This window comes from Martes martes (genome assembly GCF_963455335.1).
Source record: "Martes martes genome assembly, chromosome: 3".
NCBI classification, from domain to species: domain Eukaryota; kingdom Metazoa; phylum Chordata; class Mammalia; order Carnivora; family Mustelidae; genus Martes; species Martes martes.
In genome coordinates, this window is record NC_137890.1 from 186851277 (window position 1) to 186876580 (window position 25304).

The following is a 25304-nucleotide window of genomic DNA, read 5'->3' on the forward strand; positions in this document are numbered from 1 at the left end:
AGGTCAGAGCGGTGGCCCGTGAGGGGCGACTCCCGAGGCTTGTGTCTGCGAGGACTTGCTCATCGGGCTGTGTCCGTGTGTGTCCGATGGGGCTGGGGGGGGGGCGGGGGGCGCTCAGCCCCGGGGCCGGGGTGGGGCGTCCCTCAGCGCCAGGCTTTGCGGCCGCGGGGTCGCGGGGCCGCGGGGTCGCGGGGCCGCGGGGCCGCGGGGCCGCCGCGGGGCGGGGGCGCCGTGTGCAGGCGCCGTGTGCAGGCGGCGGTCTGGCCCCGCGGCGCGGCGCGGCGGGCGCGCTCGGGGGGCGGCGGGCTGCGAGGCCGGGCTGCGGGCGGCAGGAGGCAGCGTCGGCCCGGGCGGCGCGGCGGCGAGCGGGCCCGCGCGCGGTGATGTCAGTGGCGGCCCGGCTGGCAGCGGCCGGCACTTCCTGTATGCGGGCGGGCGGGCGCGGCGGCCAGCCCCAGCGGCCAGCGGCGGCTTCTCGGCGGGAGGAGGCGGCGGCGGAGGAGGAGCAGGGGGAGGGCTGTCAAATTCGGGAGCCAGATTTCGTCCCCTGCCGCCGGCCATCCCTTCCGCTCCGCCGGCTCCCGGCGTGACACCCGCGGGCCGGCGACCTGCCTGCGCGCGCGCCCGGGACGGAAGAATGGCAGTGCTCAAACTCGCCGACCAGGTAGGGGGCGGCGGCGCCGGCGGGCGGGACGCGCGGGCGCGGGGCGGCGCGGAGCCCCGGCGGGGGACGGGGGCGCGGCGCGGAGCGCGCCCGCGAGCTGTTTACTCCGGCGGAGGGAGGAGTGTGTGCGGCCGCCTGGGCTCCGAAAGCCGGCGGCTGCGGCTCTCGTCCCCGCGCCGTCCCCGCCCTGGGCCGTCGGAACTGCGCGCTCCGCTCGGTGCCCGCGGCTCGCCCGAGGGCAGGGGAAGGGGCGGGCGGGCAACGGGCGCGGCGGGGGTGCCGCGGTGCGGGGGTGCGCGGGGGTGCGCGGCCGAGCGCGGGGTGCGTTGTCCGCGGGCCCGGGCTGCGCCGGGGGAGGGGAGGCTCGAGGTGCGCCTCCGGCCCCTACGGAGCTGCGCAGCGCGGGCTCCGCCGACCGAGGCCGGCCGCGGGGAGGCTCGTCCGCGCCGCCGGAAGGAGGGCGCTGCGTGGAGAGGGAGAAGGGCCCGCAGCCCGGACCCTTCCCCGAGCCGAGCCGGAGACCGGGCCAGACCGCGGCTCTGGTGGGGTCGAGCTGTCTTTATCCGTTTGACGTGACGGCCTGACTTCCTCTTTAGCAGCCCAGAGGCTGTGTGTGCGCGGGGCGCGGTGGGGACCCTCGGAGAAGGCGCTTTTGGTTCTGGCCGGGGTCTCCCGGGAGAAGGAGAAGTCCCGGGCTCCGCTCACCGCGGCGGACCACCCTCCCTGTCCCGTGTGTATCGGGTTAGTTGCTTTCCTGGCGCAGACGCCGCGCCGGGCAGCTTCGGAGTCCTGGTTCGGAGAAGTGGGGTTATTTGCGGACTCGCGGGCAGCCCTGGCTGCGGCTCCGTGGAGGGAAACACCCACCTTTGCAGACTTTGCTGCTGTTAGGACATTGACCCTCACAGGCGCCCAACCAAGTTGCATGGCCACACTCTGCAGCTCCTTTCCCAAAAAAAAGGGAACGGCTTGCTTTTTCTCGTCCTGCCATTTATTCAGGGACAGTGAGGTGAACACTGTTTGGGGGTCCTGGTAGGTGCAGAGGCAGTCTGGACGTTGACACCCTATCAAACGTGCCACTCCTTGGTATGAAACATCGCCTACATCTCGAATGCGTGGCATTTGTTGCCTTGCTGTTACCAGGTAGAATCCACCAGAACATTCTGCAGTTTAGATGCAGTCAGTCACCAGAATGATTTGCTCTTTTACCCATTAGATTCAAAATTTTGCTTTGTTTTCCCTAAGCATTTACAGGCTTTTTTTGGGGGGGAGGGGGGAGGAGAGATCACTGAATTAGCATTCATCTTATCCTTAAATTTAGCTGGAAGAACAGCTGGTAATTGGGAGGAATCTACTTGTTCCCACTGGTTCCAGAGCATTTAAAAGTATTTGTAAGTTGATATTGGGTTCCTCTCCACCTTTTTTGGTCACATACTTTGACAACTGTTAGACATTTGCTTTTTAAAACATCTTCCCATTTTAGTCGGCCCTGCTCATGCCATCCTCACTGGTCCAACTTACTATGCTTGTCTCTTATTTCCTGAAACTTCAAAGTACAAGACATGAATCTAATAGGCATTATTGTTGTAATCACACACACAACAGAATTTCACATGGAATTTTAGTGTTGGGAGAGATGCTGAAGACAATCTTAGCTCAAGTCCTTTATTTATTTATTTATTTATTTAATTTTTTAAAGAGATTTTATCTGTTCACTTGACAGAGACACAGTGAGAGAGGGAGAAGCAGGCTTCTCACCAAGCAGGGAGCCTGATGCGGGGATCCATCCCAGGACCCTGGGATCATGGCAGATGCTTAACGACTGAGCCACCCAGGCGCCCCCCAAGTTCTTTATTTTTTTTAATGGAGAACCTGAGATCTGAGGACGTGAAGCAGGTGGTCCTCAGGGGCCGCAGCTGCTGGCCTGTGTTGCTGAAACTAGCTTCTGCCCTGTCCCCTGCATTCCAGGCTTCTGGGCTTTTTGCTAGAGGATGTAAGACACCTCCGTCTTCTCCTTGGATGTGTTGAAAGGGTTACAAGAAGGCATTCTCGCCTAAATCAAGATGAGCACTAGGCAAAAGTGTATTTCTTGGTCTTAGAAAGAAAGGACGTTATTCTTGGGGACTTATGAGAGTAGGACTTTCAAAGATGTTTGTCTTCTGAAATGTTTCTGACCACCTCTCCTCCCTTCCCCAAAGAAATTAGTATCGCTATGGAGAAACGAGCCCTATAGTCTGCGTTTGGGTCCATCTCCAGCTGCATAAAAGGGATCCAAGGAGGTCTAAGGTTCAGGAGCATCTACGAGTTGCCATCCTGTCTTGGGACAAGGCCACACGGAGGCTGGGTGAGGAGGTGGTCTGGGCTGGGTGGAGCTGTGAGCAACGGAGGTTTCTATGTGGCTTTAAGTCCAGGAAATGTGTGGTCTTTCTTGCCTTATATAGTCTTACCTTTCAGTTTGAAACTAAATTCTTAGATGCTGCTTCATAACCTCACTGGAGGCTTAAAAACCCTTTGCTTGAGTTCCTGCTGCAAGAGTTTTGCTCCATCACTGTGGGTAGGGGGCTGCCTGCTGGGAGTCACTGCCTCTTCCACAGAGTTTGTAGAGGAGTGCCTGACTCGCTGGTCAGCCGCTGGCAGAACAATCCCTTCTTCGTCCCTCCATCATTGTTGAAGGTCCTACCTGTGAGCTGGTTCTCGATTTTTCCACCATGGCTCTTGGATTTGTAGCTTGATACCCCGATTTCCCTGACACATTCTTACTGTTGATAAGCTGAATCACAAGCTGTCTTGGTTTGTTTTTAAACCTGCCTAAAGGGAAGAATGCAAGAGGATGACATTTCCTGTCCTGCTGCAGCTGGGGGCAGGAGCTCGTTGGGTTGACGGCCGGCCGTCACTTTGTGAAGAGTCAGTCCCGCCCCGGCATCTCCGTTGGTAGTGCACGAGGAGGGACCGTCTTTTCTGAAACTGTTTTGGGGTAGTTTAAAAAAAGGGAGAGGCAAGTGTGGTTTTTAGTTTTATTTATTTATTTTTTTTACTATGAGAGGGAACTGGGAGCTGTTGCTACAAACAAACTTAGCATTTAGCACTTCTGCATTTGTAACTGTGTCTCTTCTGTTTTCCTCTTCCCACAGCACACATCATTTTTCTTGTAGTATTCTGGGCGCCAATCATCCTGGTTTGCTAGAACTGAGGGGTTTCCCAAGATGTGGTACTTCCGGTGCTAAAGCTGGGAAAATTCTAGGCCAGCCACGATGAGCTGGTCACCTTGCGCAGCATAGAATGTACTCACCCACATAGTTAATATAATAATGTGATTATTTCTTCCTAGATGGACATTAGGAGGCTTCTTAAATCTTTGATAAAGCGAGGTGATTTTACATTTGGGAGAGAAAGTTCTGTTTCATACCAATGTAATGCGTTTTAGCTCAAGATGGCCATGAAACTCTTTGCAATTTGATTTGCGATTCAACTTTTGGGGGCCGCTCTTTATGTCTGGTTAAGACGTTCCAGTGATTTTAAGTGTCTGGTCCTCTCTTCGGCCATCCCCCCTCACCCCCCAAAACAAGTTTTCAGAGTTCTGAAGCCAGAATGGTAAGTTCTCTTGGAGCTTTGAAATGTTCACTGTTCTTACCTGAATTCGCTGTTGACAGCAGAATGTCGCCTCCATCTCAAGGGCTGCCTGTAGACAAACTGTCCCAGCAGGTGGTCCTTCTTTGAGCTTCCTGCCTGGAGGCCTTCTGGCTAGGTGTCCCCTTGCCAAGCCCTAGCTCACATTCGAGTCACCCATCTCCTTGCCAAAGGCAGTGAGTGGCTGGCAGCTGTGGCAGTGGCAAGAAGCAGAAATCCTGTAACTCTGAAAACAGGATTTCTAGCTCATAGTGTGGGGCCTCGGGATGCGTTGTGTACCTTATAGGGCCGCCCTCATCCTACCGTTGCTCCGAAGGGCACTGGGTTAATAGCAAACACGCTGCTAGGGTCCTGCCTTCAGCAAAGAAGAAGGGAAAAGAAAGGCTTTATTTTTTGGACCCTTGTTTAGTTGTTTTGGGATCCAGTCACGTGATTTGGGGAGTGTACTTGAGGGCTGGTGTTTCCTGGCAGAGACCTAATAATGCCTTACATTTATTGGGATCTTGTATGTCGGGCCCTTGCTGTGAATCATCTCTCCTAACCCTCACAGCCTCACTAGGAGGTAGGAGGCAGGTGATTCCTATTTTATAGATGAGAAAACAGGGATAGAGAGGCCAACTGGCTTGTTCAAGGTCATACACCCACTAAGGAGCGCCCTGTCCTACCCTGGCAGTCTGATTGCACAGGTGGGGCTCTAACCACAAGGCCATACTTTCAGTGATTGAAAGGTCAGTGTGGTTGTAGGACCCACGGATGCCAGCTCTTCTCTCTCGGGAAGCCATCGGGTGAGCTGCACCCGCAGTCCTCCTGGCTCTTGCTCTGGGGGCCAGACCCGGTGCTGTCTGGGTCAGGCACTGCTCTGAGGCCTCTGCAGTAGTGGTGTGGGCCTGGCTTATCCTGCTCCTCTCTCCAGCCCCCTGTCATGCTAAAGAACTGTTGATGGGTGGCCCCAGGGATTTTTTCTGGGTCATTAACAAATACACTATGATCGCTCTAGAAAAATCAGAATGCTGGATACACAAAAAGAAACAGCTAAAACCATCTGTAGTCTCTGCTCAGAATTATTCCTGACATCTTGATACAGAAGGAAACTTCTGGTAGCCAGGTAGAGTCTTTAAACCTTCCACAGAACGCTATCAGTATCTTTCTCTTGACCACAAAGCTAACAACTCTGCTGTCTGGATCAGTGATTTTTCCAAATAAACCGAATTTTTACATCTCTTAAATAAATGACTGGCTGCTCTGGTGTAAACCCAGCAGCACATGCTTTTTTTTTTTTTTTTTTTTAAGATTTCAACTTTTACTTCCTCTTTTTCTCTAAATAGAGAGTAAATATAAACTCCAAAAAGCACAGTTGTTTGTGCCAGAAACAGGACTGAATCATTCTTTAAAAAGATTTCTGTTTCAACAACATAACCGTGAGTTTCCTGTAGGCCGAAGTATAACATGAAATAATTTAAAAAATAAGGAAGAGCTGGAGAGAGATAATCCTGTGGTTTTGAAACTTGGTAAGCTATGGCTCTCCTTTATTATTATTATTTTTTCTTTCTTTTTTTTTTTTGTTTTTCTTTTTTTAAAGTAAGCTCTTTGAACTCACCACCCTGAGATCAAGTCACATATTCTACTCACTTAGCCAGGCAGGTGTCCCCTATGGCACTCCTTTTTGTTTTCCTCAAAGAAGATTCCATGTTAAAGGTCAAGGTATAAGAGATTGGTGACAGTAGTGATTTCTGAGCCCCTTTCAAAGATTATTTGGCATCAGGGAGGGCACATGGTGTGAGGGGCACTGGGTGTTCTATGCAACCGATAAATTACTGAACACTACATCTGAAACTAATGATGTACTATATGTTGGCTAATTGAATTTAAATTAAAAAAAAAGACACGAAGATTATTTGGGTTTAGTATTATTTGAAAGCCCCTTTGTATGAGAAAACTACTGGTTACTAACTCAGTGTTTCTTTCCTGACCAATCGTGTTCTCCCAAAACAAACATTTCTAAGTGTTTGTAGATGAGGAGGAGTGACATAGAATTTGGATGGCTGTATCATTTTAATTCCCTCTGGGACAACTTTGAAATGATGCGGGTTCTATTGAATATTAAGCTGGGAAAACAGGTGTGAAGCAGGCCTGTCCCAGGTAAACCTGGACACACGGTCACACTACAGAGACTGTGTGTGCTCACCCCAGGCTTGACAGTAAGTGGACGAGTGACTAGTAGCCTAGTCACTCTCTTTCGAGTGAGGTGTACACTGGCGCAGGCACTACAAAGCTTGCTTTCTCACCTTGTGCAAGGCCGGAGTTGGCCAGTAGCTTCCGTCTTATGCATCAGTTCAGACCCGCTGGGTGAGGGGCTGTGGGACATTCTGGCTCTTGGAGCTGAGGATGGGAGGATGGAATGATGAGTGATCGGCGTTTGCCAGGGTATGAGGTGAGGGAGAGGTGCCCTCTGTTGCGCGTTAGCCAACCCTTGGCAGGTCAGATTAGGCTCTGCCGGCCTCATGTCCTTCTTTGTAGAAGGAAGAGGTTGGACCAGATGCCTTTCAGGTGTCTTGGCTCCTCCCGCGCCCTCCGTGACTCAGTCCCTCTGCTGATGGTTTGTACTGGAGTCTTCACAGATGTGGCCGTGGAGGGTGTATTTGCAGATGAGCTCCAGTTTTATTTTCTAGGTAACAAAGTCAAACAGTTAAATTCGGATTCCAGAAGAGCGTTCTAACGAACGTCAATGATTTAGGAACTGATTTCCGCCCTGTGGCCTCTACTCCCCCTCCATTGGGTAGACCGCTTGAGGTTATGTGTTTTGTAAAGCATCCGTTTGATTGATTATTTCTTTAGCACCCTTTTTAGCAACATCGTATTTGCCTTCTGCTTGACTTCAGAGGCTGAGAGAACGGGTATTGTCTCCCATCCGTGTTCAAGCCTGTAAAAAAGTTGGTAGCCCAAGAGGTTTGAATTAATGATCATGACTCTAGGTTTTCATTATGATATTCATATTTTTTAAGGATCTTTTTATTTGTCTCCCCTTTTGAAACTGAAAACTTATTTATCACTCTGTTAGTTGGACGAAGCAAATAGGAAGTACATAGTCTGCCTTTGGGCTTTTTCATACTTTGCTAAGCCAATAGTGTTTGCTTGTATTTCTCGGTCTTCTGTGTCTCTAATTCCCTCACTCCCACCCTGTGAGTCATGAGCATCCCAGTGGAACTTTCTAAGGTATCTTTAGTACCAGGAGACCATTTTGCCCCAGGGGAGCCTCCAGAGCGCTTGGTAAAACTAGAGGGATTTGTAGGAACATCTGAGGCCTAGACATGCAAAATTTCCCCATAGTTCCAATCCGTCTCAAAGGTTTTAGTGTTAAAAAAAAAAAAAAAAGGTTTCAATGATAAATTGCTTTTGTTTGTTTTCAAAATAATACTAGATGGGAATCCGTAGACGTTTCTACTCGTGGTTCTTTTTCTGATAGTTGTATGGCTCTGGGCAAGCCCTGGACTTAGTTTCTGTGTAAAAAGGGACTGGATGGGTGGAGATTCCTCTACATTCTTTCAAGTTCTAACCATCTAACAGAATACCACAGGTATCTCGTCTGAACTCATGGAATCCGGTTTTTGAAAAGTATCTGCCTTCCATGAACTTCTGTTCTCTCCCTCCCCCGCCACCTCCTACCCAGGGGGGCGGCTGCAGCTAGAGTTGACCAGGTCTGAGACACACACCCCACGTCCTGCCTAAAGGTCAGGGGTCCTTTCCCCAAGACTTTCATCCGGCGTCTGCAGCAGCTGGTTTCCAGGGAGGGACACAGAAGCCCCGGGGCAGCGCTCAGTGCAGCCCTGTGAGAATTCCCTGGAGCTCCATGCAGGGCGAGGGGAGCAGGCCTCGCAGACCCTGTGTGTGTCCGCTGTGAGCTGTGCTGAGCTGGTGCCCACTTCAGCCTTTCTCAGAGATGCTGCATTAGCCAATGGCCCGGGGTCTCCCATAATCCTATTTTACTGAACTCCGTAATAGCATCTGGGTCTGACAAGTCCGTTTTCCCAGAGATTGGGTGCAATGACACAGGGACCACAGACTTTCTCAGGGAGGGAATTCCCGCTCGCAGTGAACAGCCTCTGTACGTGTAGACACACTCAGTCTGCAGAAGCTTGTTTTGCTGTGTAAGACGGGCAAGATGAGGGGAAAGACAGGAAGGAGAAATTCGGGTAAGCTGGGACAAACCGACCAGCCCGTTGTCGTTAAACAATGGCCTCCGGAAGCCAGGGGTGCCTCGACCCCAGGGCTGAGCAGGTTGGCTTGTCGAGTTTGGGAAAGAAAAGCTCAGAATTCGTAGTCCTTTTAGAACCCTTTAAAATGTTCATTTTTGTGTATTTTGAATATATGTGGTACCCGGTACTATAAAAATCCTCTTCGTTTTACTTCCACTTTTGACCACCTGGCCGAACCCGCACGCGGACGGCTGGTGCGGCGGCCCGGCTCGCTGGACCCGCTCGCCCGGCCCTGACCCTCCGCTCCCAGCCGGGCGGCCGGAGCCGTGACCTCTGACGCCCACGTGGCTCGCGGGTGTCCTCCGCTCAGCCCCTCCCGGCTCACACAGAGGAAAAGCCGAAGTCGGTGGCCCGCCAGGCCCCTCCACTCGCCTGCCCGGCCCTGTCTCCTCCTGCCTCTCCCCGGCTCCTTGACCCCAGTCCGCGTCGGCCTCCTCCCGCCTGTGGGCCCTTGAAGTTCCTGCTGCCTGCGAAGCTCTTCCCGGCGGCCGCTCGCCCAGCCTCACCCCTTTCAGATCTTTACTCTCAGTGAGTCCTTGCCTGACCTCGCTCTGTCAACTGCCGACGCCACACTTCCTGTCCCCTTTCTTTATTTCCTCTCCGACGTACATGTCCCTCCTACCATATATTTTATCTTTCTATAAAAATAAAAACTTATGTGTAGAAGAGATATGAATAGCAAGGCAGAGTTTTTCTTTTTTTTCTAAAGATTTTATTTATTTATTTGACAGACAGAGATCACAAGTAGGCAGAGAGGCAGGCAGAGAGAGAGGAGGAAGCAGGCTCCCCACTGAGCAGAGAGCCCAATGCAGGGCTCGATCCCAGGACCCTGAGATCATGACCTGAGCTGAAGGCAGCGGCTTTAACCCACTGAGCCACCCAGGCGCCCCAAGGCAGAGTTTTTTTGTTGTTTTGTTAGCTTGGTTCATTCATTGCTATAACTTCAGCACTTAGAAACGGTATAAAGCACATAGTAAATGCCCAATAAATATTTGTTAATTGAATGATATAAGTATATATGTGTGTGTATGTATATGTCTATGTGTTCAAATGTTTTTACTCATTAGGTGCTCAAACAAAAAGAAATTTACAAATGCTTCTATAAACAGAGCTCCTATCAGTACACTGGGATGCTGGATTTCCATTGGATTTCCATTAAATTTGGAATAATCGTTCTGCCCCATCAAAAGACAAAAGATCTCATATTGTCTTCTTTTCTGGTTATGTTTCTCCTCTTTTTAAATTGAGCTTTTGGTGGTGGGGGTGGGTTAGCACCGTAGCTGGTTCTCAGTAGATTCCATTTCTTTATAGGGGAGGAATCGGAGTGACACTAGGGAAAAGGAGACGCGGATCCCAGATACTATGGGGAAGGATGCTCAGACGCATGGCAAAGTGGGTCGTCTTTTACGTATTCAGGCAATCAAAGTCTGTTTCATAAACTCCATTTCCAAGGCAGTGACTCTGGTGGAGTCTTCTGCTCCCCCCTCTTTCCACAAAGGATAAGAACAGGTACAGGAAGGGGCGCCTGGGTGGCTCAGTGGGTTAAAGCCTCTGCCTATGGCTCAGGTCATGATCCCGGCGTTTTGGGATCGAGCCCCGCATCGGGCTCTCTGCTCAGCGGGGAGTCTGCTTCCTCCTCTCTCTCTGCCTGCTTACCTGCCTACTTGTGATCTCTGTCTGTCAAATAAATAAATAAAATCTTTAAAAAAAAAAAAGAACAGGTACAGGAAAATGGTTAGAAACCAGAGAGAGAGAGTTGGGAAGGAGGAGTTAGGAAATAATCATGCTTTATGTTATTTCGTCCTGACAACATCTCTACAAAGGAGTGACTGTTACCATTGCACTTTAGAGATGAGGAAAACGAGAGTTGAGGGATTAAGTAGTCTCTTTGGGGTCACAGGACTCTGGGGTTCACATCCGCGCAAGCTTGTCTCCAAGGTGCACATTCTTAGCTGTTGTGCTTCTGGCCTCTGGAGACGGGCGCAGTATCACAAGAGGCTCTTTTCCTCGTGGAGCTCACGGTGTTGGCAGAGATGATGTTGCAGGCCTCGTGCACGGAAGGCCGTTGTCAGCGGGTCACTGAAGGCACGTGGCATGTGAAACAGCAGCCGAGCCAGGCAGAGTGCAGGTTCAGACGACATCCCGAGGGCACTCGTGAGGGACATCGAAGTCCCAAGTCTGGCGGAGTTGCTAAGAAAGGCGTTAGGGAGCTGGAGGGAGTCCAGTGACCCTTGAGGAAGGGAGTGACTTAGAGGCAGACGAGGGCGGAAGGCAGCCTGGCGGGGGGTGTGCTGTGCCAGGCAGGTAACCTGAAGCCTGAATGTACTGCAGCAGAGGGTCGCGACTAGGAAAGCAGAAGAGGAAAGGAAAGAAACACTCAGCATGCACACTTGGCGGGAAGGGTGTTTGTGTTTTTTCTTACTTGAGTTTTTCTTTTTCTTTCTTTCTTTTCTTTTCTTTTTTTTTTTTTTAAAGGTTTTATTTATTTATTTACTTGTCAGAGAAAAGAGAGAGAGCGAGCACAGGAAGGGGGAGCGGTAGGCAGAGGGAGAAGCAGGCTCCCCACTGAGCAAGGCCCCGTATGGGACTCCATCCTAAGACTCTGGGATCATGACCTAAGCCAAAGGCAGATGCTTAACTGAATGAGGTACCCAGGCATCCCTTGAGTTTTTCTGATAGGTACTACGTGTCCTCTCCTGGAAACATAAATTGTGTCAGGACAAAACTCATTGTTTCCATGTGTTGTATAGGCATGATTTAAAAAAAATGAATTTGTACCCCATATTGTTCTAAAAAGGTATTGAAGCATAAGGTGTGGTGTTACCTTATGGGTACTTCTGTCTCTACTATACCCCCTACTTGAATATTGTACCATTCTTGTTATGGCCACACTTTGTGGATAAACATGTATCCTGGAGTACTGCACTTCATTGAAAGAGGCTGGATGGATGGTCTTCATGGTTCAGGACACGGACAGATTACTATACTAGGTCTGGAGAAGGCCTGTTTTCAGCCTTATTAATTTTTTTTTTAAAGATTTTATTTATTTATTTGACAGAGAGAAATCACAAGTAGGCAGAGAGAGAGAGAGAGAGAGAGAGGAGGAAGCAGGCTTCCTGCCGAGCAGAGAGCCTGATGCGGGACTTGATCCCAGGACTCTGGGATCATGACCCGAGCCGAAGGCAGAGGCTTAACCCACTGAGCCACCCAGGCACCCCGAACCTTATAAATTTTTATTAAAAATTATTTTTAAAAATCCAGACTATGGAGAATATACAGGAAAAATGATTTCATTTCTTTAAAAAAATCAATTGCAAATTGCACTACTAGGTATTTATCCAAAGGATACAAATGTTGTGTTTTGTTTTTTTTTAAGATTTTATTTATTTATTTGACAGATAGGGATCACAAGTAGGCAGAGAAGCAGACAGAGAGAGAGAGAGAGAGAGAGAGATTGGAGGAAGCAGGCTCCCCGCTGAGCAGAGAGCCCGATGTGAGGCTTGATCCCAAGACGCTGGGATCATGACCTGAGCCGAAGGCAGAGGCTTTAACCCACTGAGCCACCCAGGTGCCCCAAACATTGTGATTTGAAGGAACACCTGCAACCCAAGGTTTATAACAGCAACGTCCACAATACCCTAAATATGGAAAGAGCCCAGGTGTCCATTTACAGATGAATGGATTAAGAAGATGTGTGTGTGTGTGTGTGTATGTGTGTGTATTACTTAGTCATCAAAAAGAATAAAATCTTGCCATTTACAACCACATAGATGGAAGTAGAAGGTATTATGCTAAGCGAAATAAGTCAGAGAAAGACAAATATCAGATGATTTCACTCAAATGTGGAATTTATGAACGTAGGGGAAGGGAAGAAAAACTAAAATAAGGCAAAAATTTGAGGTAGGCACACCATAAAAGATACTGGACTCTGGGAAACAAACAGGGTTGCTGGAGGGGAGGTGGGTGAGGGGACGGGGTGACTGGGTGATGGGCATTAAGGAGGCCACTTGATGTAATGAGTCCTGGGTATTATATGCAACTGATGAATCACTAAATTCTACCTCTGAAACTGATTAAAAAAATCAATTGCAAGATAAAAAAGGGAGGGGGAGACGAAATACATAGATCAGTGAGAATTAAGACATGTGAGCTAGTTGCAGCGAAAAGATTTGGATTCTGATTCAAACAAACTTAAACACATCTCTGTGAGACAATTAGGGAAATTTGAATACTGCCTGTTTATTTGATGCTTTAAAGTATGAATATGGTATTGTGGTTATGTTTAAAAAGAAAGTCTTTATCTTACAAAACAAGAAAACAAAACCACAAAACCTTAGCATTTGCCCAGGGCTCCTAAATATTTTAGTGACTCACTCTTTGGAAGCCTTCCCCCCCCGCCCCCCTTTCAATTTACTTCTTCCTGCTCTCTTTGTGCCCCTTCTAAGCTGTCTACTGTCCCCCTGGTAGAATGTCTTCAGGAGAGTTGTTGGAATTCTTTTTGCATACAGTTCTGCTAGTTTTGTTGCCTGCAGAAACAGGCACCTAACTCAGAATTGGCTATGAAGCTCGCCCATCTATTGACTTCGTCAAAGGGGCCCCATAACTCAAAGTGGGTATTTGAGCATCTGCCTTAAAACCCACACCTTGGATGCCTTTAGGAAGACCCAGATTTGGCAGTTCTGTACAGTTATTTCTGAGTAAGGTATTTCCAGGGGAATTTAGGTATTAGAGTCGCCCAAATTCACTTTGTTATGTCACTTTTTCTTTTTAAAATTCCAGTTAGTTAACATACAGTGTCATATTAGTTTCAGGAGTACAATATGGTGATTTCACAGTTCTGTGTATTACCGGATGCTTATCATTGATGTTACATTGCTTTTTTAAACAAAGATTTTATTTTTTATTTGAGAGACACACAGAGAGAGAGAGAGAGAGTGCGTGCACGCACAAGCAGGGGGAGGGGGAGAGGGAGAGGGAGAAGCAGGCTGTCTGCTGAGCAGGGAGCCCGATGCGGGGCTCGATTCCCAGGACCCTGGGATCATGACCCCCAGCTGAAGGCAGCCGCTTAACAGACTGAGCCACCCAGGCGCCCCAGTGTTACATTACTTTTAAACCATGTTTCTATTTAATCTACGTAGTTTTATTTATTTATATATATTTTAAATAAATATATATAAAATATATATTTATATATATTTTATTTATATTTATTTATATATATATTTTAAGATTTAGTTTATTTATTTTAGAGAAAGAAAAAGAGTGTGTTTGTGTGCGGACAGGGGAGGGGCTAGGAAGAGGGAGAAGGAGAGAAGCAGGCTCCCCACTGAACAGCGAGCCCCACGTGGGCCTTGATCCCATGACCCGGAGATTATGACCTGAGCTCAAATCACAAATCCAAGGCGTAGCCGACTGAGCGGCCCAGGCACCCCTCCACCGGGAAGCTTTAAAAGACAGCTAACCGTTACAAGGTCTCAGTTTAATGACCCTTGTTGCCACAGCTCTTTTCTTACCCGAACAGGAAGTAGGTGTTGGTTGTTGCCCTCAAAGCTGAGATATCTTTATTTCTACAAGTGTGAGAATCCTTCTATACCTCCCCTTATTTGTAAAAAACCTATTTATTTATTTATTTATTTATTTTAGCGCGAGAGCATGAGAGGGTGAGCACAAACAGGAGGGGTAGAGGGGGAAGGAGAGAGAATCCCAAGGGGACTCTGCGCTGAGCTCAGAGCCCTCCATGGGGCTCGATCTCACCACCCAGTCTCCATCACTTAACCTGCTCAGGCAGCCAGGCGCCCCCTTCCATATCCGTCTGAATGGAGCCCAGCTTTACGAATAGATTGTAGGCTTGAGAAGTGCCAGTTGCAACCTGAGTAAATGATACTGTCGTGTGTAGTTCAGAAGCCTGCTGACTAGGGTTTTGGCTGCTTTGGAGCCTCAGTATAATTAAGTCTTGGGGCCCGTGAGGTGAGCGGCACATTTAGTTGCTAATGCTGCTTTTCTTAGCAGCCGAGAATAAACAATCGCGTTTTGAGGAGCTCCGCTCTTTAGCAAAGAATCTTGTGTCAAGGTCCCCGGGTGCTCTATGACTGTATATACAATGTTTGAAAATGTCGTGACATCTTTCTGAACAATTTCCAAAAGTATTACATGGGAGTGGCATAGTTAAGAGAATACGGAAGTTGATGCCTGGAGATCGAGACTGCGGGCGCATCTCTGCTCCTGACTACAGGTCTCAGACACAACTATGACAAAACGTTCCTTGCTTGTAAAATGGTTATAATGATACTTGCTTCATGGGGAAGTTGTGACCATCAAGAGGGAAAAGTCTTTGTACCGCAAGTGGCCTACGGGCACTCAGTAAATAGTCCTTGAATTTCTGGTTGGTTCTTCATTTGTCAAAGTAAAGACTAGTTCTCTAGGGTCAGTTTCAGTTCTATGAGAATAAGGTTTTAATTATTTTTTGTTTTCATTTTATGACCATTTATCTGGTCTTTTTAAAAAAATTTTCTAACTTAAACAGCATTGGTAGAAAATGTTTCTGTGTGTTTTACTTTTGTGTAAAGTCTCCATGCTTAGATTTGAATTGTAGCATTTTTGGTTCCTACAACTTTAGGAAGTACATTTTTCTTTGATTTTGGTTTTAATGAATGTATTGACTTAGTTTATTTGACTGAAGAATTTTCTGTTTGGATAGATCTAGGGGAATAAATGTGTGTTGAAAAAACTCTGAGGAGTTTGCAGTCATTCTTGATTTAAGTTGTCAAAAAGAACTGAAAATTACTTTTAAGAATGCCACTTCCTCTTCACAGAAGTATAAAACCATGTCTTTTTGAGGAAGTGTGTAAGAACAAAATAGTTGATAGGGCAATCTTCTTAAAAAATCGTCATGGGAGAATTTCTGAGAAACATTCAAGTTTCAAGTCTTGAACGAACATATAACAAGATAGAAAGCCATATATTTCTTTGAAAAAGATGTGATTAAAAAAGTCAGAAGAAGGATTCTTTGTAAAAAGTCACTTTAATTTGGAATCTTTTTTTTTTCTTTTTAAACTACAGAATGCAATAAAAAGGAGGCAATTTTGTTTTAAGTCATCTCTGCACCCAATATGGGACTTGTACTCACAACTCACAACCCCAGGATTAAGAGTCTCACGCTCCACCGCCCCATGTATGTTTTAATTCTAAGATGTATTTCATTTTGAGGTGTATCTGGTTAAGGTGTAGGGCAAAGTAATAAGAGTCAGAGGAAAATGAAAATGAGAGTAGTACCAAAAAAAAAAAAAAAAGGAGTAGATTAAAGAAAGAAAAATAGGAGAGAAATACTTTTTTTTTTTTTTTTTTTAAAGAGGGAGGGATGGGGCACCTGGGTGGCTCAGTGGGTTAAAGCCTCTGCCTTTGGCTCAGGTCATGATCCCAGGGTCCTGGGATCGAGCCCCACATTGGGCTCTCTGCTCAGCAGGGAGCCTGCTTCCTCCTCTCTCTCTGCCTGCCTCTCTGCCTACTTGTGATCTCTGTCTGTCAAATAAATAAATAAATAAAATCTTAAAAAGAAGAAAAGAGGGAGGGGTGCCTGGGTGGCCCAGTTGGTTAAGTGTCAGACTCTTGGTTTCAGATCAGGGCGTGGTCTCAAGGGATGAGATCCAGCCCCGCGTCAGGCTCTGTGCTCAGCGTGGAGCCTCTTTGACTTTCTCTCTCTCTCTCCGTCTGCCCCCTCCCCATACCGTGTGCACACTCTCTCTCCACTCTCTCTCTCTCTTTCAAATAAATAAATGTTAAAAAACAAAACAGGGAAGGAACTGAGAATGGAGGGAGACTGACCATTGTTACTTCCCAAGGTGAATGTCAGAGGCACTCTTGAACTTTAACCCAAATTGGTCATTACCTGCTATACTCTGCTCTTAAACATGATTTTTAACATTGAGCGCTGCTCTTCAAGCACATGGACACTTGTTTCTTGGAGTTCTAAGATTGGAATAACCCAAGTGGAGGTTGTTGGTTACGCTACGGAAGAAACGACCCGAGCTATGTACCCAGAGCCTGGGAAGAATCAGGCTAATGGTTATTTGGCGCATCGGGGGGGGGGGGGGGTCTTTGCTGCTGGTCCGGAGCCTTCAGATTCCGAGGAGTGACCGGCTGATAGCAGGTTATTTTGCACGTGGGAAGGCAGGTTTGGCGGCTCCTGGGCCTTGTAACTAGGTTCCTGCGACAGCTCTGGTTTTCAGCGTCTACCGCCTGTCCTTGCGAGCGAACTCAAGAAGGACATTTCCTTATCACTGCCTTATGGCTTCAGTGTGCTTTTCTGGAGATCCATTCTTACCTCCTTTTCTGCCAGAACTGGCTGTGAGAACTGGCAGCCCTGACGTCTCTGTGGGCCTCAGTTTCCTCTGAGGAATGAGGACGCTGGTTGGATGAGCCAGCGGCTGCTCTAGTCTTCGGCGGCTCTAACCCAAGGCTGGTGGACCACAGTCGGGCCACAGGCTGAATCCAGCTCTAGGCCTGTTCAGATTCGGCCTGTCAGCTAAGGATAGTTTCTACATTTTCTTTTTTTAAAGACTTTATTTATTTGACAGACAGAGATCACAAGTAGGCAGAGAGGCAGGCAGAGAGAGAGGAGGAAGCAGGCTCCCCGCTGAGCAGAGAGCCTGATGCGGGGCTCGATCCCAGGACCCTGAGATCATGACCTGAGCCGAAGGCAGAGGCTTTAACGCACTGAGCCACCCAGGCGCCCCTAGTTTCTACATTTTTAAGTGGTTGACCAAGATCAAAAGAAAAATATTTTGAGACACATGAAAATTATATGAAATTCAAATTTCAGAGTCCATAAATCAAATCAGATTGGAACACAGCCTCCCTCATTCGTGTACCTATTCTCTGTGGCCGCTCTGGGGCCTCCGTGAATGGAGTTAGGTGGTTGCCACAGAGCCCTCGTGGCTGGCAGAACCGAAAACATTTACTGTCTGGCTCTTTGCAGAAGAAATGTGCCAACCCCCACTCGAATCCAAGCTCGGGGACCACACTGCTTAGAAATTGAGTGTTGTCTTTGTAATACTTATGCTGTACTATGATTTAGATTTAATTAGATTAATATGGTAATTCTCGCTTCATTATTTTCTCCAGGAGAAAGTAGAAGCTTAGTTAGCCTTCTTGGTATGTTTTTAATTAAAAAAGAAAAATCCCCTTTTAAAACAATAGTTTGTTTGTATTCAGACTTTTTTTTTTTCTCCCTTTAGGAATCACTGTAGAGAAGGAAGCCATATGTTTGTATTTTAAATCGTTTGCCTTTTAAACTGGATTTTTAAACTCCAGATGTGGACTCAGAAACAGTTAGAATGTACTTTTGATGTTCTGCAAGAGCCGTGTCGGGGGAGGAGAGCTTTACCTCTTATATTTGAGAGTGAAACAGAAATCTTAGTATTTTCTCTTTGCCATTGTGTGCTAAAAATGCTATCTTTAGTTTCTTTGAGTATACAGTCTAGATTAATATGGGGATAGAAATGGCTTTAATTTTACAGAATGCCAATTAGAATAATTAAATGAATATACTTTGAAGATACACTCAATTATTACAAATGGATACTATAAAATTAAAAGATAAATATCAATATTAACTACTTATCTGATATTTCTCACTATTCTAGAAAGTTCTCTCTAAAGCTAAGTCTGGTAATTTCTGTGTGAGTTATGGGTTTGGGTGAGTGAGTGAGTGTGTATATGTGTGTGTGTTGCCAGTGTTCATGTCTGCCTCCCACTCTTGTACTTCTGAAGTCATCTGAGTTATTCTAAAACTCCTTCTAGGCCTGGAGTTTCTTTTGATCTTGGAAGAAGATGGGCACCTTGAACTGGTTAGTGAGGGGCAGGAGGGAGGTCAGTCAACACATGTGGTCTTTCATCTAAAAGTTAGCTTTATTTTTCTCTTTTGATTTCCTAGAGAGAAAGAGTTAAGACTGAAGACACTTGTTGATAAAGATTTGTGAAGAAATTCACGTAGTGTATCACTTTAGAAAACATTGACAGTGATTCAGTACCTAAGCCCTCTAAAGACCTCCAGCATTTTCTGAACAGCATCATAAATTATCTGGAGGTTAACACAATGGTAAAATTCCCATTTTTTGGAGGGAAAAACTGAGGCCAGTGGTTGTTACTTGGCTTGCTGAGTCTTAGTGCGGGTAGAGGTCTTGTTTTTCCGGCTCAGTCCGAGGTGTGTTTCATTTGCCTATCCTATTCTTAAACAGTACTTGTAAAATCACATGTCATTTCTACAGTTATATTTAGGATATAGCCTGAAATACTGTATAAACACCCTGTGATAGAATATGAAGGCTGCTGCCCGAGTAATTATTACGTGGGTCTAGTATCGTATCATTTGCATTATCTAGATTAGAATGTATCACCCACTTCAAAGTTGGGCTGGAAGAGGGAGCCCATTGTGTGCAGGGCCAAGAGAGTATTGCCTCATGGTTCCCCTTTGGGTGAAGAACTTTTCGATAATGCAGAAGGGTTCTTGTTTGAAAACACCTGCAACTGGCAACTGTGTTGAAACACTAAGCCTTTTCCACACCCTCACCCCCAAATACCTTCACAATGTGCTCTGTTTTCTTTTTCAGAATTTCATGAGCAGTATTGGAATTGCCATCTGAAGGGAATGTTTGTCACAGAACTAACTGTCTAATCTTTAGATGGGTCTAAATGCAGATGAATGTAATGAGCACTTTCATTTTCCTTCTTACATGGAAGGGGGGTGAGTTTCTCTGTTGAGCCTCTCACTTCTGGTTTTAATCTGTTTTTAGCTCCTTGATGAGTGTGTGGCTTGGGAAGGTTGGAGCTAAGTCATTTCTTTGCTGTTCACTTCTGGGGGGAAATGTGGGCACCCCTACTTTTCAGGATGCAAGGCTGTGGTTCCCCTGAGTTTAGGTTAGCGGTGACTGTTGAATGAATGAATGAATGAATGACCCAGTGCCATTTTCTGCTGCTGTGTCTCTCCATTCTCAGGTCCTTACTGTGCACCTTCTTTCCCCATCCTGCAGTCTTTAGCAGGAAGACAGGGCGGTTGGGACATGATAATTTTTTTTTTTTTAACATAAATAGCCTGAATGAAAGGATTGGTGGTAGAAAATATCACCAAGTGTTTTTGTTTTTGTTTTGGCGGATTTTTTCCTTGTTAAATATGTACAGTCAAGGGGCACCTGGGCGGCTCAGTGGGTTAAAGCCTCTGCCTTCGCCTTCGGCTCAGGTCATGATCTCAGGGTCCTGGGATCGAGCCCCGCATCGGGCTCTCTGCTCAGCGGAGACCCTGCTTCTCCTCCTCTCTCTCTGCCTGCCTCTCTGCCTACTTGTGATCTCTGTCTGTCAAATAAATAAATAAAATCTTTAAAAAATAATATGTACAATCAAGAATTGTGTGACTGATGATAGCTCAGGGTGTCGTGAGCCACCCAGGCGCCCCAAAGTAAGACCTTCTTCTTTGAAGGGTGTTTCTTGATCTCTTGATGAGGCTTGCTTTCTTGGCTTAAATTAGTTTATGTATTTATGAGTACCCTAACTTCTTGCCGGAATGACGAGTAAAGGAAGTTAATTGAAGCAGGGGAGGTGTGAATTCAAGGAAGTTCTCCTGACTCGAGTATTTGGAATATTCTCTTTGCTGCCAGGACATTTCACAACGTAGGGGCAGTCCTGTTGGTCAGAATCGGAAGGGGCGAGAGTAAATCTGCCTTTTGAGGGAAGCTCATGAAGAGGAAAGTATGAACAAAGAGCAGCGCGACCCCGCACCCACAGGCACATGTGCCTCTGGAAGCTGAGGGTCTGGAACGTGATCCCCCGGAACAACCTGTGCCTGCAGACCCCTCACAAAATCTTACGGCCTCCAGGGTCCCAAGGCTGGGTGCAGCCCTGTCTTCTAGAGACGCAGCTCTGGGAGAGCTGATGTCATCACAGCTGGTGGCCTGCACTCCCGTGCCCCCGGAGTCCCATCAGTTGGCCAAGTATGGGTCACTGGGTCACCTCAAGTGTGAATGACAGACACATTAGTCAAGTCTCAGGCTGTACAGATCACCTTTGATTGTTTTTTTATTTTAAAGATTTTTATTTATTTATTTGACAGACAGAGATCACAAGCAGGCAGAGAGGCAGGCAGAGAGAGAAGGAGGGGGAAGCAGGCTCCCCACTGAGCAGAGAGCCCGATGCGAGGCTCGATCCCAGGACCCTGGGATCATGACCTGAGCTGACGGCAGAGGCTTTAACCCACTGAGCCACCCAGGCACCCTACAGATGGTCTTTGAGAGCGTGTGCTTGCAATTTTGGAAAAACTAGGCTAATATGTGTTAAAACTTTAGCTTTTAGAGGTAAGGTAGAGAGATAGGTAATAGGTCTTTATATGTATTTTTCCCTAAAATGTTGTAAATCAATTAACCATTAATTAACTAATTCATTAACATTTCTTTTATGATATCTGGATCATGAAAGGACAATTAGTATGGACAATTCTAGTATGTAGATACTTGATGAAAAGTCGGTTTTGTGTGCACGAACGTTTGGGTGGCTTACTTCTCTAACGTTTGAGGCTTTATTTGGTGTTTGTGAAGACTTCCTCTCAGGCATGTTGACTGTGGTTTCTGTGTCCTTCTTATATTCTACTCTGTGTAACTGATTGAATAATAGCAGGATGGTAGTAATGGTGTTCCTCATTATACTGTAAAACAATAGAATTTGATGTTTTCAAAAGCTAATTTCTTATATTTAAAGCCCCAGATCCTGGTTTATAACTGATTTTTGGTAAACCAGTTGCTTGAGGAAGTACATCTGACAGCTATTTTGGTTTGTTTGTTAATTCCTTTTTTTTTTTTAAAAGACTTTATTTATTTGACAGAGAGAGAGAGAGAGAGAATTAGCAGGGGGAGCAGCAGGGTGAGAGGGAGAAGCAGACTCCCTCCTGAGCAGGGAGCCTGTTGAGGGACTCGATCCCAGGACCCTGAGATCATGACTTGAACCGAAGGCAGATTAGACGCTTAACTGACTGAACCACCCAGGCGCCCCTGTTTGTTAATTCCTCAATTAGCTAACAAGTCCCCTGGTTTTGTAAATTGAAAATTGATATTATCTCTGGGTATTTACTTTACAAAAAATGAGGTGAAATGTCTAGATATAAAATTCAAACTGAGGTACATTTGCATGTGAATGTTGAATGGGTTTTTCTGGATTTCTGTGCAGTGTTTCACCAGCATTAAAAATGGTTCTTCAAAGGGAATGCTGGGATCTGATGACTAGTGTTGCTGGTTCCTCTCTCGCTCAGCTCTAGACCAAACAGAAACACGCATCCTCTGCCAAGTATTCTGTGACGTCACAAGGCAGGCCCTACAGCACCGTGGCTTTTTCTTATACTTTTCCTTTTCTAGCTGCAGGAGATTTAACCTCTTTCTTGACCATTCTACCCCCACCGCCTCATTTTTTTTTCAGTTGGAGGATATCTATTCTATTATATGGGACATCTAGTAGTATAAAATCCTTTAAAAATAGATTTTAGGGGTGCCTGGGTGGCTCAGTGGGTTAAAGCCTCTGCCTTCAGCTCGGGTCATGATCCCAGGATCCTGGGATCGATCCCCGCATCAGGCTCTCTGCTCGGCGGGGAGCCTGCTTCCCCCTCTCTCTCTGCCTGCTGCTCTGCTTACTTGTGATCTCTCTCTATGTCAAATGGATAAATAAAATCTTTAAAAAAAATAAATAAAAATAAAAAAATAAAAAATAAAAAATAAAAAAAAATAGATTTTAATTTTTAGAGCAGTTTTACGTTCACAGCAAAGTTGAGCAGAAGGTACAGAAGGTACTCCCTGTCTCCCCCCAACTAACCCCCCTCCCCACTATCTACATCTAAAACCAGACGGGTACATTTGTCACATGCATGCACCTGCATTGACACCTCATTACCATCCAGAGTCCATAATGTACATTAGGGTTCCCTCTTGGTGTGGTACATTGTGTGGGTTTTGACAAATATTTAATGACACGTATTCACCGTTAAAGTATCATACATAGTAGTTTCACTGCCCTAAAAACCCTCTGTGCCCCGGACGCCTGGCAACCACTGACCTTCCCATTATCTCCATAGTTTTGCCTTTACCAGAATGTCATGTAGTTGGGTGGATTCTTTATAAAAGGGATATCATAGGATAAGAAAATTTGGGAACTTTAAGGAGTTTTAGAGAGTTTCTATTATGTGGCCTTTTCATGCTTATCAAAGTTAGATATTTTCCAGTAGTTTGAATATTTTCCAACTTGTTCAGCCTCGCCAGCAAAAGAGAGCTTTGCCTTGTTTAAAATCAAGTTAAATTATTTCTGAAGTAAAGAGAAGCATTAAAGAAAAAAAAATCAAGGTGGAAGAAGTAGAAGGAAATTCTTTCTGTCCTTAGGAATTCCTTAAAGATTTCTTTAAGCCGACTTAAATGCCATTTTGATAGCATTTAGGGAGATCTTGGGTTAAATAAAAAGAGATTGCTTTCAAATTGAGAGAACTGGTATTAAGTAGAAGTAGGCTCACTTTTATTGCAAGGTAGAGTTGGCATCTATGGAGGCAAAAGATGTTTGGAAGGATAATGTGCTTTAATAGTATCGTTGGAGAACTCTCGCGGAGCCGCTCATAGAGACCAGCTGCCGTCGTCCAATGGAAGTGTGCTCTTCGTCGTGCAGAATCGGTCAGCTGACTGTTTTACGTTGTAAATGAAAGTGGTAGCACTCTCAGACTCCCCCAGAGTTAGTGAGTCAGGCGGGTCACGTGGGAGATGGACTGGTTGAATGACTCGCCGCACTGTCACTCAGTGATAAAGCTGGCCGAGGGTTCCCAGAGGTGACTGCGCTGAAATCCCTTCTTCACATCAGCGTTTGATACTGTATCACTTTATTGAATTCGTTAAGCTCTGCACAGTTTCTGTCTCAGCCATAAATGGGGTGTTCTGTTTTCTTTCCTCTTCGTTTTACTGTGATCCGTGTAACCAGGGTTTATTTTGCAGGAACGTGTGATGGGGGCATGCCGGAGACTGACGGACAGGCCTAGTCTTCAGAGCTGTGACACTAGAGACTAAGAGACTCTTGGTTGTGGAAACAAGTCATAGAGCCACAGAAGGATGTAGGTTCTTGAGAAAGTAAAAATCTACTTAGCATGTTTATGAGAGAAGAGTGAGAGTCGTTACCGCATTAGAGCCAAGCATTAAAGCTCCAACATCCAGTTAGAATGTTTCCCATGGTTTGGCAAGTCGCTTGAACCCATGGCTTCCCACACTTTGAACCTGTTTTCTCCGGCTGCTCCGTCTCAGCGGGCTGCTGTGTATGGATCATAACCCGGAAGGGGAGCGGGTGGCAGCTCCGGGCCCCAGGTAGCATTTTACGGCATTCGACCTGCCTCGCTGAGTAACAGCCCCATTCCCGTAGCAGGAGGGTTTGTGGAACTTGTTGGTGGACACGTTTTGCAACGTGACCCATCAGGGGCCACAGGCTTTATGTAACTCAAACTCTCTAACTTTTCATCACTTCCTGCGGAATGCGCCGTAGATGGATCGAGGGCTTTGACTAGAGACTGGGGGGTGGTGCTCACACGCGCCCAGCAGGGGAAGGTCCCGGTGGGCTTTGGGAAGCGCATTGCTGTAGTGCCGCCACACTGGAAGTCCACCACTTCTTTCTTAGGGAAAAGGCCCCGCTTAGGAGCAGAAAAGAGATCTCTGTTGTGAGTGTTGCTAGTCTTTCGATCTCAAAATACAACAACTTAACATTGTGTAAGGAATCATTTCCAGGATTTTGCGTCAACACACACGGGTAGTGTTTGACTACATGTTGCCTTAATTTCTTGTTAGGTTGTGCGGTGGTGGGTGCTGAGGTTTTAAAGGAACTAATGGGTAAGTTGACAAAGAGCAAATGGCCCATATCATTTTATGATTATTGTTATTATGTTACTATTTTTTTCCTTTTGAGAATTGGGAGGAGAGCACCATTGCTTGATTTTCGTGGGGACGCCACTTGGACCTGGTCATAGAATGTGGATGTGTTAAGGGATGATAGTTGGAAACCTCTAGACCACGTTGCAGGGGAAAGTCAGAGAAATCCTGACAGCCTACCAGAGGCCCCGGACCCTTGTTCGTTCTCATGTGGTTCTTTGATGTCGCTTGCAAATGCATTTCATGAAAGTAAGTTCCATCTCTTAATGTCACAAAGCATACTTGTCTGTCCATGTTTGGAGGTACTTGGGAGTTGATCTTATCCCAAATGAACATGTCACACATGTGTTCATATGAGGATACTTTATTTTCTCCAGAAAAATGTAGATATTTCAATACTTTAAATTATATGAAAACATCTTAGTTGTAGTTTGCCTGTACCCTTCAATCCGGCAAGGGAACAATGTCCTGGACCTCTTTCGGAGAGGACTGTCTGACTGTCTATTCTTTTTCTTCCTCCTGGCGAAATGTGAGTTACCTCGCTTAATTACAACTAGAAAACCATTGTCAGTCCTTGTGTAAGGCACCAGCCCCTAGGTAGTGCACATCAAATTTCTTTTGAGGCTTGTAATTTCCAAAACCAGCAATAGGATGAAAAGCGCGTCTTTTGCTGAATCTAGCAGCAGATGTGTTTGTAAAGTGAGGAAATGGTGTTGCTAACTCACTAACTGTATTTTGAGGGATAATGTGATGGGGGTGTAATTTGACTGGTATTTCCCCTATTAAAGAAACGCAGGCAAACTTTCTTCCTTGGGATTTAAAATGTATATGTTACTCTAAAAGCCT

At 46.4% G+C, this 25304-nt stretch overlaps 1 protein-coding gene across 1 annotated transcript in view; it reads left to right on the forward strand.

Moving 5' to 3' along the window:
- Positions 1-557: 557 nt before the first annotated feature.
- ANKRD44 (ankyrin repeat domain 44) overlaps positions 558-25304 on the forward strand; it is a 316406-nt gene continuing 291659 nt past the window's right edge. Inside the window, exon 1 of the mRNA XM_080798591.1 lies at positions 558-664. Coding sequence (XP_080654717.1) covers positions 638-664 — 27 coding nt within the window. The 5' untranslated portion in view covers positions 558-637. The remainder of the gene's footprint in view (positions 665-25304) is intronic.